At 34.5% G+C, this 19,257-nt stretch overlaps 1 protein-coding gene across 1 annotated transcript; it reads left to right on the top strand.

Moving 5' to 3' along the window:
• The first annotated feature begins 11,545 nt into the window (after positions 1-11,545).
• Slitrk6 (SLIT and NTRK like family member 6) lies at positions 11,546-18,151 on the top strand. The gene is made up of 2 exons (XM_048422177.3): positions 11,546-12,084; positions 14,427-18,151. The coding sequence occupies exon 2, from the start codon at positions 14,450-14,452 to the stop codon at positions 16,967-16,969; it is 2,520 nt and encodes an 839-aa protein (XP_048278134.3). The 5' UTR covers positions 11,546-12,084; positions 14,427-14,449; the 3' UTR covers positions 16,970-18,151.
• The last annotated feature ends 1,106 nt before the right edge of the window (positions 18,152-19,257 follow it).

Genomic DNA, 19,257 nt, shown 5'->3' with positions numbered 1-19,257 from the left:
TTGTGAAGAGATACCATGACCATGACAACTCTTCCAAAGAAAGCATTTAATTGTGATGGCTGGTTTGCAGTTCAGAGGTTCAGAGGTACAGGTCATAATCATTCTTGCAGGAAATGAAAGCATGCAGGCAGACATGGTGCTGGAGAAGTAGCTGAGAGTCCTATATCTTGCAAGCAACAGGACATAGACTGACTGTCACACTGAGTGAGTCTTTGGCAAAAGAGATCTGCAAACCCGACCCTGCAGTGACACACTTCTTCCAACAAGGTCACATTTACTCAGACAAAGTCACGGGTCCTTAAAATGACACTCTTTTGGGGGAGAGGGCTATTTTCTTTCAACTCACCACACCAGTGTAGCAATATTGGTACTTTTATCTTGGATGAACAGTGGCTGTCTAATTTGAATTTAAACCCCACTCACTCAAAGGAAACTTATACCTGGGACAGTAAGTCTCACCACTTTCTACTTGAGCAGATTCTACATACCTTAGTGGAGAATCTGCTGCTTCCAATGTTCTTAAGCAATAAAATTTCAAACTGTATGCTTAGCAATTACCATTATACTTACAACACCATCCAAGCAGCTTCTTCTTATGACAGATCAAAACTGCTAAATATACGTCAAACTGGTCAGAATTTACAAATTAAGTAATTTTGAGGTTCTCATACCCAATTGATATATCTTTAAAACAACCCTTATATCTAAAGCTAAGAAGACATTGTTAAAGAGGACAGGAAATGATTGTAAGAGCTAAAGAACTTCTAGGTAATGTCTTCTAGACGTGACAGGGATACTGAGCCCATGATATCTCAGCAATAAGGCTGCCTAAACAATCCTGCCTATTCTACAAACCAATTGGCATGCTAACATACACAGGGAACTCTGCTCTTTTTTTCTATTTAGTTTTTGTCCCAGCTAGTATTCAATGAGATAAGCCTGGGGAGATGATTCTCATTTAACACGCACAAGAACAGGAATCACTAAGGACTGACTACCAGTAAAGTACACTAAGGCTGACAACAGAACAAAAACACTACAGAATAACATTTATTTTTAATTGGATGGTTAGAAAGACTCATTTTTAAGGTGTTGGACCCAAAGATTTTTTTAGAATGTTGGACAATGTCCCACAGGTTAGTGTCATTTTTCTATTTCAAATAATTTTCTGTTCTTTCTGTTTATATCTAATTATACTAAACAATTGCTAAAATATAAAAAAATTCAGTGTATGTATATTATAACGAATACTAAAGTAATGAACAAAGCTGAATATTTATGGCCAATTTTTCTTTAATTCTGGAGTCTGGCACACTTGCACAAGGAATTTAACCATTGCCAAAGGCTATTTAGTTCACTTCCTAAAGTTACTATATAGAACAGACTTCAGATGCCAAGACTCCCAGTGAATGCAAACAGCTTGTACTACTGGCATTTGCAGAACAGTATCTAGCCCCCATAACTTATTCCAGAATAGCCTTTACTTGGCATCGCTGGCCAGCCTATAAGTAAAATGTAGTTCCAATTATCAATGTATTTTCTAATAATTTTATAATCAATCACCTTATTTTAATTAAAACTTAATTATGAAAAAATGGCCAATACATTTACTTGATTATAAATAAGGAAGAAATCAAATACATAGTAATTCATGAGGTACTCCTTTGGTAGCACCCAGCAGGAAGAGCAGCGTCTTCAAAACCTGAATTAACATTAGTGGAAGATATTCTAGCAGGTTCATTCTCATTGATTGAAGGTTAGGATAATTAGTGAGTTATAGATGGTCAGAACAGTGAACAAAGACAAGGAAATTGCCACTTAAATACACACCTTAAACTAATGAGTTAAATGGTCTTTAGATTCAATGTAAAAGTATATTAGCTATCAATCATATGAAAATATGTATGCACATCAATGTGATTAATTCACAGCTTATAAATGTCTGAGATAATTTATTCTCAGCTGTTATAAAAATGTTATCAAAATGCTCAGTTGTTATTAAAAATTCCTTATTACCAATTAAAAATACAAGAACAATAATTTTATAGTCATCTATTGATTCAAATTAATTATTACAGCTTGCATTTCATTTTATATGAGGAAAGTTTATAATAAATATTTAAAAGATCATGGGTTATGAAATAGCAAATTTCCAGTGGTTCCTAAAATGCTTCTTGTACCACTTTTTTTAACAACCCAATGAATATTTTAATTTATTTCTAGTACACTGAATATTTTAATTTATTCAAGAAGGATAATGTTTTATTAGCAATGAAGTTCCCTGCAAGGCCCTTTTAAACAGAAAAGCTTACAGTTGTCGTGTTTTCTGTAACATATTTTTAAGTTCCACCAGAGGGCAGTAGAAGAGCAAAAATGTTTAAGTCAAGGCGGCTGTAGAATAATCTTAATTTTTAGGAATGATGCAAAAATATTGAATATTGCCTTTAGATTACAAATTGTTTTTTCATATTCTCTACTCTATACATATAAGGGGTATAAAAGTGCTTTCTAATGATCTCAAAGGTTACATGTTATGGGTACGTGGCTGCTCACGAAGAACGGAAGAGCAGGTAAGTGCTGCTTTAAATAGATTTCTTTGTCAAGGTGGGAGACTGTGCTGCAAATGTATGTTTAAGCCTATGGTATTTGAAATATCAGTGTTCCTTACAGTCCGTTAAGTTAGACCTACAGAGAAAGTGATGAGTCATATGTAAGATATGTTTCTGATATTTATTATTCATCATAACTGCAGTTTTCAAAGAGTGTACTTACTACATTGTTTAGGACAAAGACTTTAAACTTTACATTGTTTAGAAATTAAAAAAACATGTTGAATTGTTTTCATTGAATTGTTACTTTCAATGAAGCGTCTATGTAGATAGAATTATCTTTATGTTACTGATGAGGAAAAATCTGATATGATATAATACAAAGTTTATGAGCTGTTTAGTCCTAAAGATTATTACAAAATAAGTTTCCCTCTCTACTCCATAAAATCAAAAGATTTTTTTCATTAAAAATTGAAATTTAATTCAATAATTTGATCATCATAATCTAAATTTTAATTCAAATTATATCATTATTAAATTTTTATTCATTGTATGTCATAATTTAATCTACAAATACATGAAGACTATAGAAAATATTTCATAATTCTTCTGATGAACCACATTCACAATACTACTATATGGTATTAAAGTATTTTTGATGTATATCTTAAGAAAAGTTCAATTTTTTTTTAGGGAAAACATCTGGAATTATAAGTAATGTGAAAATGCTAAGTCCAAAGACTGTAGAATTCCATTATATTAAAATTGTCCATATTGGTCTTCACAGCCTAGAGTTTTGATATATGCTCCCAAGTAAATTATAAAATGCATACTGAGAGATGAATGTAAGTCAATTCTGAAAGAATTTTTTTCACTTTTTATAGATTAATTTATGAATCAAAAGTTAAATCATTTTTGTGCTGAAGCTCTTCAAAAAAATCTTATATACTTATTCATACCTATGTTTACAGCTGACTTCTTGGTATTGAAAAACCTATCAGGGGTTCTCACTGGAAAAGACAAAAATCGCCCTTGCTCAATAGACATTAAATATCTGATGTACTTCATCTAGTGTGGGCCCTCATGAGATTTCCTCCATTCACTCATGAACTGATGGATTTGTTTGGTCACTAAGAAATTTTGTGTATAAACACATAAAATTACAAATATGTGCCATTAGTAGTTAAAAAAAGTTCTTGAACTTTATAGTTGGAGTGGAATGATATAGGAAGATTAGGAGGGTAGAGAGAAAGGGTTCAAATGATGTAAATATTGTGCTCATATATAAAATTTAAAAAATTAAATTAAGAAAGTATATATTAAAATATATCTTATTTTGCTTTGATGTTTTCAAAAAAATTACTCTTCCCTTGTAACATGAGGGGGCCTGTTTGTTGGGGGTTTTTCTGTCCTGTCTGGTCCCCCAGCTGTTTAGTCCCAGAGAAAAATCAACCACACAGAGATTTCTGTAAGTTATAAAGCTGATTGGCCCGTTAGGTCAAGCTTCTTACTGGCTAACTCTCACATCTTGATTAACCCATTTTTTCTGATCTATTTTAGCCATGTTGCTCAGTACCTTTTTCAATGGGGCAGATCACATCCTGCTGCTTCAGTGATCTGGGCAGGAGTGGGAGGAATCAGCTTCCTCCTTCCCAGAATTCTCCTGTCCTCCTTGCATCATTTCCACTTCCTGTCTGGTTTTCCCACCTACACCTCCTGCCTGGCCAATCAGCGTTTATTCAAAACATGATTGACAGAATACAGATAATTCTCCCGCACCATTCCCTAAAAGTCTCATCATTCTTAAATAAAGTTTCTCATCATTGATTTCTTCTCTCTTTAAGAAGTAACAATTCTCCAATGGTAGCAGTAATCATTCAGGAGATACCATTTACCTAGTTTCTCTATAATCAAGGCCAAATATTTCAACCTAAAGAGGAGGCACTTCTACTACTCCAGAAGACTGTACTTTCCCAGGTATTTTGTTACTTTGTAGCACTTCAAATTTTTGTAGCAATTTCTTGCGATCCAAATCAATTTAAAAGCTAATAATTATATGTTCATATCAACTAACCTTAAATTGCTGTTTACTTCATTTAGCATTATTATTTTAGATATATCTCACTTGGTATCTGAACATAGAATCTCTCAGTAAATATGCTGAATTAGTGACCTGAGTAGGGGGCACCTCCTTGAGCATCTGTGCACAGCAGCTACATCATTGACTGTGTCATCCTCCCATCATGAGGAGAAAATCCCAAATAATGTGATCCCAAAGAAAAGCAAAACAATTTGTTCATCTATTACTTATATCAATTATTAAGGGTTTTGAGGTTTTAGTAAAAGGAAATAAATAGATGTAAGAGCAGCTGTCTTTTGGAGAAAATATTCAATCACATTTTATTACTTATGATTATTTTTATATCTGTGACTTAGCTGTAAACAGAGGAAATGATGATTAATTGCTATATACAACAGGAAAAAAAACAGCAAATTAGAATCTCCTAATCTCAAGGAGGTAGTGTTTCACAGTCATCTAACATTCCGCTCCCCTTGAGTCAACTACAGTTCCATTTAATTGTTTAAATGTAGATTAATTTGATTTTATAATCTTTGCAAGTGATCATAAAATAACTTTTGGAAATACATAGAAACCAATTTATTTTTAATTTTTAATAATTAGTTTTAGAATTACTTGATGTCCAAACAAAAAACAAATCTCTCTGAATTCACTTAGGAATTACAAGTAAGTAGTATAACCTTTCAGAGCATATGTAAAAGGTACAGAAATTGTTTCACGTGTGTAACAAACTCTATAGCAGTGTGCAAGAGAAAGACTGAAAAGGATATATAGGTCCTATCTCAAAATTTCTCATTGTAAAGAAAATGCCTCACACTGGCATTGTTTCAACACACTGGGCTTTCTGAACATTGCTCAATTTCTTTCTGAAAATATTCAAGTTTTTGCTGAGTCATCTTTGCTTAGAAGAGGGTGTTATGAAATCCTTAAAACAGTTCCTTTGAAACAGCTGATGCCCTTGTTCCTAGCTTTGCTTTGTTTTACTCTGTTTTAGATTTCTCTGGGTTAAAAAGTGGTATAAGTCAATATCAACAGACTTCAAATCAACAACATGGTGTTTGACTGTTAAGTTCTTCTTAAGATAAACCACTTATGTTATGCTTAGTTTTACATATTTGCAGTCAGATCATATAATGTGTAAATGAAATCGAAGATTCAATTAAAAATTAATGATTTTAGATGAAGCTCCAATGCCAAGCAACTTTCTTAAACACTCACTTATGTAAAATGGGTCAAACAATTTAATTTTTCTCATACATTTCCTCAAATATACCCAGACATGCCAAAGTTATTACACAAGTTGAACATGTATTCATGTGACTCTCATTTATGAAGATGCAGGTAGATTGATAAAAACCTGGAAAATATGTACTTCTCTAGATAAAATTATGCTAGCAATTAAAATGTACTTTTTATTGCAAGTAGGACATTAATAATGATTATACTTGCTTTCCAAGCATATTACCAAAAAGGAGGCTTGTAAAATTTGATACCCTTCTACTGAAACATGAATGTAAATTATAATTTTAATATTTGAAAATGTGATTCAGCATGTATTTTGAAACACAGAAATGTGTTTATTAAAAGCAATTTTCTTATAAATTTTTATTAGTTCTTTGAGAATTACATATAATGTATTATCATTTTCAACCCACCAACGACTCTACCCAGATCATACTCAACTCTTTATTTTTCTACCCACCCAAATCTCGTTCTTTTTAAGACATTAAAACCAATTTGGGCATCCCAAATATCAAATATTTTTGGAATCTTCACTAGAATATAATTAATTTACCAATAACTACAATTTAAGAGAAAACTATTGTATTGTTTTATGTATATATTTTTATATTACTTATGTCAAAATTTCAAAATTTGCACCTCAAAAATTTTTACTCCATCTTATTCAAAGATGTATGTTGAAGTAAATAAATTTATACAATGGAAAACATAACAATAAAAATAAATGTTTAAGTTGATATTAGACTTTTGAGTTATTAGAAAATATTTCTTATTTATTAAAGATCATTTAATTTTTTAACAAAATAAATACATATCAAATCATATACAGTATATATATGTACAAGTGATATTAAATATTTATTTATTAATGTTTATAAAATTGTTGCTTTAGCAGATAAATAAGATAGTTTAGCAAGTAATAACAATTTTTTGCAACCTTATGGACCCCTATTTTATCCAATGAACTCATGAACAAGAGAAAGGGATGGAGTAATGGCAGGACCTCATCCTCTTACTATCATCTATATTCAAACCCTAATAATAATAAGGTAATGATTTTAGAAGAATAGCTACTAATTCTCTAGCTCAGCAGCCATCACTGCAATACCTCCTCATATAGAGGATGATAAAATAGTCAAAATAAACCAATGTAAAAGGCATCCATGTACTCTTCAATTTACACTTATTCATATTTTATTTTCATAGCATTATTATAAATTTATATAAGTTATGAGTGTAAAAACCAAGATAATAGCTATTTTGAATATTTAGAGTGAATATTTCCTTCAATACAACTTCATCAGTACTTCCAGATTACATTTATTTAAGGGTCTATATTTAAAGATTTGCTCCAAATGACAAAACCTCTACTCAATATTTACAAGCTACTTGTGGGCTTCTCATTGCCAAAGTGTCAGCAAGAGTTTTCTTTCCATCAACAATATTTAATTGTACCCCATGTTGTATCAAACAAGGTCCAGATTCTTGCCTCTGCCATAGTTCAGATTACAGAATTAGCTGTCTTACCACGACCTTGATTTTCACACTTGTGTCTTGTAAAATCAGTGAAAAATAGCGCACTTGTAGAACTGAGGTAGAATTAGTTCAGTGATAAAGAAAACACCTGTTTTAATTTTTGAGCTATTCTATTAGAGGCTTGTCCAGTCTAGGCTGGCCTTGAACTCACTATGTAGCTAACAATATCCTAGAATGTATGATTGTGTTGCCTCTCTTAGCTACCTCTCTAAGTATTTGGTAAAACACCATGACTAAAAGCAACTTGAAGTGGAAAGGATGTATTTCAGCTTACAGTTCCTCATCCATAACCAGTCAGGGAAGAGACTCAAGAGAGAAATCCAGTGGCTGGAAGGTATGCTGAGACTATGAGCTCACTGATTTGCTGCTCGTGGCTTGCTCAGCCTGCTGTTTTAAACTACCCAGAGACATCCACCCAAAGGTGGCAATGAACTGTGCTTTCCCATATCAATTACCAAATTTAAAACTGAGCCACAGTCTTTTCTGTTGACCAATCTGTGAGAGATTTGTCAGCTGAGTTTTCCACTTCAGAAATGACACTAGCTCATTGCAAGCTGACATAAACTAGTCAGCAGGGTGCCCCACCTTTAACATCTTACATGCAATCCCATATGAAATACTGCAGTATCACTTCTGATGGTGTCATAAAGCACTTTCACCCAAAGTGGCTTAGCTGGAAAAGGTTTTACTTCACTTAAAATTTTCTTTTGCAATCTATCACTTCAGGAACATAAAGGCAGGAGCCTTCCATTACATCCACAGTCAAGAGTAGGGAGGAGCAGATTTATCAATGCTGCTGTTGCTGCCGTTTCTCATCTAGCTTTCTTCACTTACACAGTTCAGGACTGTTTATTGAATAATTCAGTATAGGTAGAATCTTTCTGTATCCATCAATCCCCCACAAATTTGCCCCTGGGATTATTAACTATATCATTCCATGATCAAGGGTCTCCTGGACCTTATGCAACATTGGGGATCCAGGAAGGGTGTCAGAAATGTTGGAAAATACCACGAGAGCTAGCTACACAACTCTGGCCCTTGTTTTATGGTTTTTCTTCCTTTCTTCTTTTCCATGCTTTGTCTCTGCCTTTTCATTCTACGTATCCCAGAGGAATGCATTAGTATCCCAGATTTTACTAAATTATCTCCCATCTAAACTTTGCATTTTGGCAATTAAGCTGACTTACTTCTGTTTCCCCCATGAGAGCTAGAACATGTGCAGCTATTCAACAATTTTTATATATTTTCTTGAGACAAGGTTTCCCTGTGCAACAGTCCTGGCTGTTCTGGAACTCGCTATGTAGATCAGGATTGCCTCAAACTCAAAGAGATCTGCCTGCCTCTACTTCCCAAGTGCTGGGCTAAAAGAGTGCAGGAACACCGCCCGGCTTCAACATAAATTTTAATGGATAACTCTAAAGCAGACTCCACACATTTCTAAAGAGACCAACAAAAGTAAATTCATTTCTTCTAGTTGCATGATGTTCCCCATTTAAATAAAATAATTACAAGTTTACCAATTAGAATTGCATACTCTGGATAGCAAAGTTATTGCTACACAGCAAATTAAAATGTAACCGTGTGTGTGTGTGTGTGTGTGTGTGTGTTTCTGTGTGTGTGTGAAGAGATATTATAGATGCATGTGTGTGTGTGTGTATCTCACATTAATTTTGAACGTATCCTATCTTGGAGTTAATTTGTGTGTGCTTTAAGTGAGAAGGGTAAGGAAAACCTATTATGCTGATTGCGGTTTAATTTTTTATACCAACTGCAGTACCATACAACTGGGAAAGATGGGAAAATGTTTTCAAGGAACCGTTATTTTGATCCCATCATTGACTTTAGCTTTTCTGTATCTGTCAAATGGAAGAGCTAATTATTTCAGTGAGTGAACCCTAAGGACAGGAGGTTTACTATAACCATGGTGCTCTAAGGTTTATGTTTAGCTAAACCTGAGATCAGGCTTAGACGTGTGATGTCATCATTTTTATTTTGTTGAAATCTTACAGATTGTACTGGAAACAAGTCTTTTTCTTTCAGTTGAACATTACCGAACAAGCAAAATTTGTTTCAGGGCTGAGAATAAACAAAAGTCCTTAGGAACCATTGGAAAGCACTTTGACACTGTGATACTCTCAACCTAATGCATCCTGTTAATTAAACAGAAATTCATAAACTAAAATGATAATATATAGCCAATAATTCAAGATAGAGTATGTCTGCTATTGGAAAACGGGTCTATGTTCCCATGTGGCTGCTACTGGGTATATGTGTCCGGTTGTAGAGCACACACTTCCATTTGTCATGATGAAATTCTGAGCACAGACTTGTTTTTCTCTAGTGGTTCTTCTTCCAGCACTAAAACAATACATTGAAGAAATTCTATCTTCAGCAGAAGATTGGAGTTTCTCAGTTCTCTTATTTCTTTAAAAAATTTCTTTTTTGTTATTATTTGTATCTTTCACATCATCCATCTTGATTCAATCATTTCCTGCCTTCTGCATCTGCTCTCTAGCCTTGCAGGGCCACTCTCCCGGCTCCAGACAAAATTTAAGAGAAAAAAGAAAAGAAAAATAAAGGTTAGTGGGAATCTTGTCATGGAAGTTGTACTGTAACATAATGAGACAAGTAGTAAACCTTTTTAATCTATATGTCTTTACTTGCAAATGTTCATTGCAGAGAGTCACTGTTTTCTGGTTTCTGCTATACTCACCGATGGTAGGCCCTCCTCACTGGAACTTCTCTTCATTATCCTGCTGTTGCCCTGATTGGTCACAATTCTACTTTGTACTTACCTGTCTGTGTTATTAAGTAGGTTGAAGTAATGCACCAGTGGCAAAATGAAATAGTGATTCTCTAGATTTAGTACAATAGCTTCTCTTCATCCTCCTATTCCTCTCTTTTATTTTCTTTCCTGACCTTTTGACAGGATTCAACTTCAATGCACACAATACCACTGGCATGTTAGAAGCCCAGTGGGTAAAGAATATAATAAAAAAAGATGGCTATAAATCCCTCGAAGACACAGCTCTGTACCTGCTATCAGTCATTTCTATCATAATTCAATGTATTATTCTTCCTTTGTGACAATTTAAGCATCCTCCCACATTTTTAGTGAGACTTTCTGAAATGAGACCTAAGATTGTATAGATGGCATTGAGAATCTTTAAATAAAAGTAAAACTAGACAGACTATTTTTAAAAAAATAAATATTTGTTACTAATATATTCATTAAAAAATTAAAATGATCAGATGTTTAGAATGCTATGAAATAGTTTCTTACAAACAAGCATTGAGAGGACTAAAAAATCTGGTCTGTGATCCCCCAAAAGATTTTGAAACTTTTAAGACTTGAAGAAATTAGTAATTTTAAATACAAGCTATTTAGAAAACTATTTTCCATCTCAACTAATACAATTAAGTAGAACATCACAATTACTACATATGTAACTTAATTCTCTTTGGTTTGTGAGATATAATTTCATATTTTGTGATATGACTTGCCCCTTAAAAACTAATGTCAATAATGTTATTTGTTTAAATACCTTTTAAAATAACTGCCTTTTGATTATAAACAAAGATCTGAAAAAAAGAGATACAGCAATAACACCTAGTTTTATTTCATTATAAATCATCAGCTCTAGAGGAACAAATAATGAATCCTGAGTTTTAGACTCACACATAAGGCTTTTGATTTCTATTTTAAAGAATGAATAAAAAAATATGTTCTTCAGTGAAGCAGTTTTTGTTAGCATTTTAAATTTTAATTAGTGGTCAATTTCAATTCAAAACAAGAGGCTTTAAATGAGAGGAAGTAACAGTTCTGCAGGCAGCCTGCTTGTCATTTTAGTGTACATTTGGTTCGTGTGTGTGTGTGTGTGTGTGTGTGTGTGTGTACAGCACACTGCTGGTCAAGAAAACATTCTAACACTGTTATTCAGCTTTCCTTCATAACAGAACATTTTATTAAGCATTTAAAGCCACATGTGATTATTTGCATCAAAATTCATTTGCTCTGTATTCCCTGCAAAGCAGTGTGAGGGCCGCTGGCAGAAATAGGAGGAGTTGAACAGTCCCAAGGTGGAGCTGTCTCCTGTGTTATATGACACTGGCAGATTAAAGCACTTCTGATGGGGAAGGGCTTAAAGGCTGAGTCAAAAGCCAAGAAGTCTCTTTATTTACGCCTACCTCCCAGTCCTTGGCAATCTGACTAATAAGAAACTGAGCTAACTAGAAAGACTAGAAAGAGAGGAAGGAGGGCATTGCAGCAGTCTGGATCTACAGCCCAAGAAAACAAGAGTAGCACCCCCAGCTCGGCAAAACATCTTGTGTATTTACTGTGATCAGCAGCTTGTCAATGGTTAACTATATGCAAAGCAAAGTCAGCTTTGCTGTGAAGTATGCCGTGAATATTAATTGGGAGGAAAAGGACTACGGCTTCAGGATGCTCCAGTCTGTGCTCTGCCTGCAATACTTTCACTGAAAATAAGTGCTCACTGTTTTGTCTTTGGCCAGATGTTTTAACTTTCTGAATCTCCGGGACTTGATGAAAAGTGGTATTTGAGGAGTAAGCGCACTGAAGTCGGTGATTTGTTTTTAAATAAAGGAACTGATTGACTCTGGACACCTCTTCCAGCTGTGCATTTTGGATTGTGCCAGGAAGTGTCTGCTTTACAGGTAAGAGGAATGCTCCCAGCCTCTTCTTATATGGATGTTTGAATTATCATGAAACCAGTGATTCTCTCTCTCTCTCTCTCTCTCTCTCTCTCTCTCTCTCTCTCTCTCTCTTTCTCTCTCTCTCTCTCTCTCTCTCTCTCTCATCTTATCCTTAAAGGATACTCAGTTTCATTTTTGTTCACTGGCCAAGCTAACACTGTAGCAGATGCCTGTTTTCTTCAGCAACCGGCGTTTAGTTCAACAGCTGCGTAGGAACGAGCAGATATCATAATATACTATTATTTCTTTTAAAACATGTGGTTTGTGATTATAAACTAAAAAAGTATGTGCTTCCTGCAGAAACATTAAATGTTATGGTTGACTTTCAAGTATGGGCCCAGTACTAGACGATTCTTTGAACTTCATATGATACTTTTATAAGGTTCTGTCAGGCAAATGTGCATTCTTTGATAATTAGCAAATGCAGTTGTGACTATTGTGAGATTATGTTAGATATGTGAAATAGAGATTGATTCTTGAAAGCCTTGTATATTCCTGAAAAGATTACAAATTTTTCCATGCACATTTTGGATAGTGTAAGTTACTTATAAGATAAAAATAAACTATTGCCATCTGGAAAATATTTACTGTGTTCTCAGGATGCTGCAATTGATGAAATAAATCAAACTCCTTGTTAGTAATTTATGAATTGCTTAGACTTTCGTGAGCCAAGACACAAGCTGAAGGCTCCAACACAAGCTTCTTAGTTCCGAGCAGCGCTCTCGGAATTGTTTTAAATCAGTCTGTCTCCCTGAGGAAATGTAAAACCTCCTAACTTTGCCTTGACATGCAAAGGCTTTCTATTTGCTTTGTTCCTTCAGTTGTCTTTTGCCTTCCTGAAATTTTGGACTGTATGTTTCCAAGGAAACAATATATTTTCATGGAGCAAGGATTACTTTTAGTCTTATTGACAAAGTGTGGGACATTTTATCTGATTGTACATTCATTCTAATCAAAGTTAGTATTTATATTTTATCTACAAAACTGAAAGCATTTATTAGTTTGTAGCTCTCAATAGTTGTGAGATGTGGCGCTTATTTTTTTAATTTCATTTACCTACTTGTAGTTAAATATTTAAGAAAAGGAAAAAGTTTCTATGTATTTAGAGTTAGATGTGTCTGCAAACTGCAGTCATTTTAACGTGAGTCTTTCTGGGGATTACTGATTGACATCTACACTTGCAATTTTGTGGGCATTCAGAAACATGTTGTATTCCTAAGCTATCATTTTGATACGATTTAGGCATATCATTTTTACAAGAGTTCAGCTGATTTTAGAGCTCATTGTTTGAAATGTATGCCCTACTGAAAGCTTAATTTTGTGATAGCATTCAGTGTCCTACATCCTGTTTAGTGTGTCCTTTGCAAGTCATTGACCAGACCTTTACATGAGGCATGTTTTTTTTCCTTTACAGTATATTGAAATGAATGTTAAAGATTTTTTTTTGTTTAGCTAAGTTTTACTTCATTAATGCTGAAATTTAAAAGTAGCTGGACATATCTCACATCTAGAAATCCAAAAGTAAATGTGTGACTTTTTTGAAATGTGGATATTTTTAAGCATATACATTTGATATTCAGAAGCTTGTACAAACTACCCTAGAAAGAGTCAAAACTGAGTCATTGTTGTCCTGTTAAGTCTTATTATGTAGTAAAAGACACATCTTTCTTTATCTTTTAAAATAAATTATTGATAGTATGAATATATTTGGCAAAAACCAGAACAGGTTAAAACAGAGATATATTTGTACATAAATCCTTAGGTTCTAGCTTCCTATAAACACACATGCACATACAAATATACACAGGCTTACATACCTACTTGGCATCATTTCTTTATCCCCAGTCTTCTACAAGATTTTATCTTGTGTGTGTGTGTGTGTGTGTGTGTGTGTGTGTGTGTGTGTGTGCTATGTTTTTATAGAATTCATGGGAATTTGTAGCAAGGACAAATAAGACAGTGTATTCACATATTCAATTTCAGACATGATGGAGTGTCTAGTTAACCAAGAAACAATTCTCTTATTTATAAAAAGTAGAGTCTTTAGCCACTGTAGTCACATGTACTGATATATTATTATAAACTTTAACTGACCTAAATCTTGAACAATGTACAAGTTAAAGCTAATTAAACAGCCTTGTCTAAATTAAATATTTAATAAAATACTAAAGGAATATGTACATGCAGCAAGCTAGCAAGCTATTCATAGTTTCAGAGTAATTTTCTTTGTATACTAAAACCTGTCAGACACATCTCCTTGGTTTTTCCCATTAAAATCCCTTGTTATTACATTTTTTTTGCAGAGTCAGATCAAACATAGGACATCATGCAGCTGTGGATTCATCTCCTTTGCCCAGCTCTCCTTGCCTGTCTATCTTTACAGTCCCAGTCACCAATGCCCCCAGTCAGAGGTTCTTGTGACACTCTTTGCAACTGTGAAGAAAAAGATGGCATAATGCTAATAAATTGTGAAGAAAAGGGCATCAATAAATTATCCCAAATAAGTGTGCCACCATCACGACCTTTCCAGTTAAGCTTATTAAATAATGGCTTGACAGTGCTTCACACCAATGCCTTTTCTGGGCTTGCCAAAGCTCTCTCAATACACCTTGGATTTAACAACATTGCAGATATTGAGGCTGGTGCATTTAATGGCCTTGGACTTCTTAAGCAACTTCATATCAATCACAATTCTTTGGAAATTCTTAAAGAGGATACTTTCCAGGGTTTGGAAAACCTGGAATTCTTGCAGGCTGATAATAATTTTATTACAATTATTGAACCAAGTGCCTTCAGCAAACTCAATAGGCTGAAAGTGTTAATTTTAAATGATAATGCTATTGAGAGTCTTCCTCCAAACATATTTCGATTTGTTCCTTTAACCCATTTAGATCTTCGTGGAAATCAGTTGCAAACATTGCCTTATGTTGGTTTTTTGGAACATATTGGACGGATATTGGATCTCCAGCTGGAGGACAATAAGTGGGCCTGTAACTGTGAATTATTGCAGCTAAAGAACTGGTTAGAAAACATGCCTCCGCAGTCCATAATTGGCGATGTTGTGTGTAACAGTCCTCCGACTTTCAAAGGGAGCATACTGAGTCGCCTGAAAAAGGAATCTATGTGTCCTACTCCACCAGTGTATGAAGAACATGAGGATCCATCAGGATCTTTGCTGGCCATAACATCTTCAAGTGACAGCCGCCTATCATCCAAGAATACATCCATTTTAAAACAACCTACCAAAGCACCAGGCTTGATACCTTACCTGACAAAGCCATCCACTCATCTTCCAGTACCATACTGTCCTATTCCTTGCAACTGCAAAGTCCTCTCTCCATCAGGACTTCTAATCCACTGTCAAGAGCGCAATATTGAAAGCTTGTCAGATCTACAGCCTCCTCCACAAAATCCTAGAAAGCTGATTCTCGCGGGCAATATTATTCATACCTTAGTGAAGTCTGATCTGATGGAATACTTCACGTTGGAAATGCTGCACTTGGGAAACAATCGCATTGAAGTTCTTGAAGAAGGATCATTTATGAATCTAACAAGACTACAGAAGCTCTATCTCAACGGTAATCATCTAACCAAACTGAATAAAGGCATGTTCCTTGGTCTTCACAGCCTTGAGTATTTGTATCTTGAATATAATGCAGTAAAGGAAATATTGCCAGGGACCTTTAACCCAATGCCTAAACTGAAAGTTCTTTATTTAAATAACAACCTCCTTCAAGTTTTACCACCACATATTTTTTTAGGTGTTCCTCTAACTAGAGTCAATCTAAAAACAAACCAATTCACCCATTTACCTGTAAGTAATATCTTAGATGACCTTGACTCGCTGGTCCAGATTGACCTTGAGGATAACCCCTGGGACTGTTCCTGTGACCTGGTTGGATTGCAACAATGGTTGCACAAGCTTGGCAAAAACACCATGACAGATGATATCCTCTGCACGTCCCCAGGGCATCTTGACAAAAAGGAACTAAAAGCACTCAACAGTGAACTTCTGTGCCCTGGTTTAGTGAATAACCCTTCCTTGCCAACTCAGACAAGCTACATCATGGTGACTTCTCCCACAACAGGCACAGATACAGCTGGTACCATTTTAAGCTCTCTCACGGATGCTGTCCCTCTGTCAGTTCTCATATTAGGACTTTTGATTGTGTTCCTAACTATTGTCTTCTGTGCTGCGGGGATTGTGGTCCTTGTCCTCCACCGTAGGAGAAGATATAAAAAGAAAAAAGGAGATGAGCAAATGAGAGAGAACAGTCCCGTACACTTGCATTACAGCATGTACGGTCATAAAACAACTCACCATACGACGGAAAGACCCTCTGCCTCTCTCTATGAGCAGCATATGGTGAGCCCCATGGTCCATGTCTACAGAAGTCCATCCTTTGGTCCTAAGCATTTGGAAGAAGTTGAAGAAAGGAATGACAAAGAAGGAGCTGATGCAAAGCCTCTTCAGAGGAGCCTCTTGGAAAGGGAAAATCATTCACCACTTACAGGTTCAAGTATGAAATACAAAACAACAGACCATCCATCAGATTTTTTATCCTTTCAGGATGCAAGTTCATTATATAGGAACATTTTGGAGAAAGAAAGGGAACTTCAGCAACTGGGCATCACTGAGTACCTAAGAAAAAACATTGCTCAGCTCCAGTCAGATGTGGAAGTCAGCTATCCTGGAGCCCGTGAGGAACTGAACCTAATGGAAACATTGATGTACTCACGGCCGAGGAAGGTGTTGGTGGAGCAGACTAAAAATGAATATTTTGAGCTCAAAGCTAACTTGCATGCTGAACCTGACTATTTAGAAGTCTTAGAGCAGCAAACATAGATGGGTTCTTTGTTGGCTTTCGCAGAAATACTGTGATTCTATTTTAAAGTCCAAACCTTGGAAATAAGTGCCTTACATTGAGTGTCATCAATCAGAACTCAACACAGCAGGAATCCTGTGAGAGATAAAAAAGAAGAAAGTGAAACTCAGGGATCATTGAGGAAGCCATGGCATTATCTTCAGGCAATTTTGCCTGTTCCAAACAAAAGAAGTTCTTGCATATAACTGATGTAAGGATTATAGTCGTGTTTCTCCCTAGGTTCAAAAGTATTTCATAGAATTCCTCTTAAGCACCTAAAGGGTTGACCATCTAAATAGCTTCAGTTTTCTGGAATACTTTATTCATGGCTGAATAAAATTGGATTTTATCAGTTAAGAATATAACTGTAGATATAAATATATATAGTATGAATGAGATGTATTCATAACCAATACATGTCAAAAATTTACATTGTAAAACACACTAAATTTTCTCACAATAAATACAAAGGGAACTGGAACTCAAATGTACAAATGGCAATAGCAAATACAAAATGTAGACCTGTAATTATGTGGGCCATTATTGATTTATAGTCTTCAACAAAGGATGAATAAATAAATGCCAATTGCAGGATTTTTGAATTAAAACACAGATGACGAATAGTTCATGTGGGATAAATAAACAAACGTGTTAGTTTTCTCTACACATTTTGTGAGGATATTCTTGATGTAAAGCTGCTGAGAAACTAAGGTATGTCATTTGTGTTCTGCATTCTATTCTTGGGATATGTTTTTCAAATGCTACTGAGATTATACTGTATATATGATTAGAACATTTAGTGACTTTTCTTCCTTTCATAGTGTTAATCATTTGTACAACTGGATGACAATGATAGATATATGTCTTTTGTGGAAAGTAATTCAAATGTATAAAATGAATAGTAAAGATTATTTTATTTTTGTTGAGATACACTGATAGATGTCATAGATGAGTAGAAAAGGCACTTCTACAGGTAAGTGTTTTGAGTTGCCTCAGGAAGAGGGACAGTGTAGCTTTATCTTACAGGAAGGTATCACTAGATTTCTATGAACTATTTATTCTGTACAGTTTTGTATATTTTTGGTTCACAAAAATAATTATCTTGGGTGCCTTTTAAGAAAATTAAAATTACTGCTCACTACAATAAAACTAAAATGAAAACTCTTTTCAAATGTGTTTCAATCAATTGCTCTTAGCTGTGATTCAATCCTGTCGTGATTTTCAGCTCAATATACTCTCTGCAAATAGAAAAAAAGAATTCTGTTTGCATGTGCACATAAGAACTTTGTCAAACACACACACACACACAGAGAGAGAGAGAGAGAGAGAGAGAGAGAGAGAGAGAGAGAGAGAGAGAAAGAGAGAAAGAGAAGAGAGAGAGAGAGAGAGAGAGAGGACAAACTTTAAGGTATTCCATATGAATGACAATGATAACTAAACTTAAAATAAGAGGTTACTTAGTTACTTTTCCTAAATTTCATATATTAGCTTCCATTGGGACAAAGCACTCCATCGATGTAACTGAGTTCAGTATTTTACACATATTGTAATCTCAGGCTGTTTTTTAGAAAGAGAGAGAGACCATTTTTATAAGGAAGTACTGCATTCATGTACTTAACACTATATCTAAGCAATGTCTAAGTGTTCTACCAGGTGTTTTATCCTTTACTACTCATATTTTTTCCCCCTGTCAATCCTGGGAGGCTTGTGTCCAAAGGTCTGAAGACTAGATCTAAGTGTTATGCATAATCACATTCAATAGATTTAAATTGTAAATTATTTCTTACATGAATAAAATTCAAACTTTAAACGTTCATTTTAAATCAACTTCTCTTCATTCATTTCCTCAAATCAGAAAGATCAGTATGCTTTTGGTTTTTTTTTTTTATAATGTAACAATTTTTAGTTAAATGCATGTAAATAAAGAATACTTTATATTTATGGAGAAAATTTACTCAGTATAACAATCAATAATCTCTAAAAGGAGAGGTTTATACACTACACATTGAAAAAAATAATGAAGTTTTATGTAGATTAGAAAATATGTTATCATATTTCTCCTACTCAGATGAGTTTCTGCCAATATTTTTATCCCAATCATATTCATAGATGATTATCAAGATCTAAAAAAAAGATCTATTATCAAGATCTAAAAAGTTTCCATGCCTTGGGGACCTTTGGAGTAGATCCATGCATGCAAGAATATACATGCATGAAGAAAAACATGGATTTAAGAATGTACTTCTCTTTTCAGTGGAATAACATTTTT

This window comes from Myodes glareolus, chromosome 12 (genome assembly GCF_982192425.1).
Source record: "Myodes glareolus chromosome 12, mMyoGla1.1, whole genome shotgun sequence".
NCBI lineage: Eukaryota > Metazoa > Chordata > Mammalia > Rodentia > Cricetidae > Myodes > Myodes glareolus.
The sequence above is the reverse complement of the archived record's forward strand: the minus strand, read 5'-3'. Positions and strand labels throughout refer to the sequence as shown.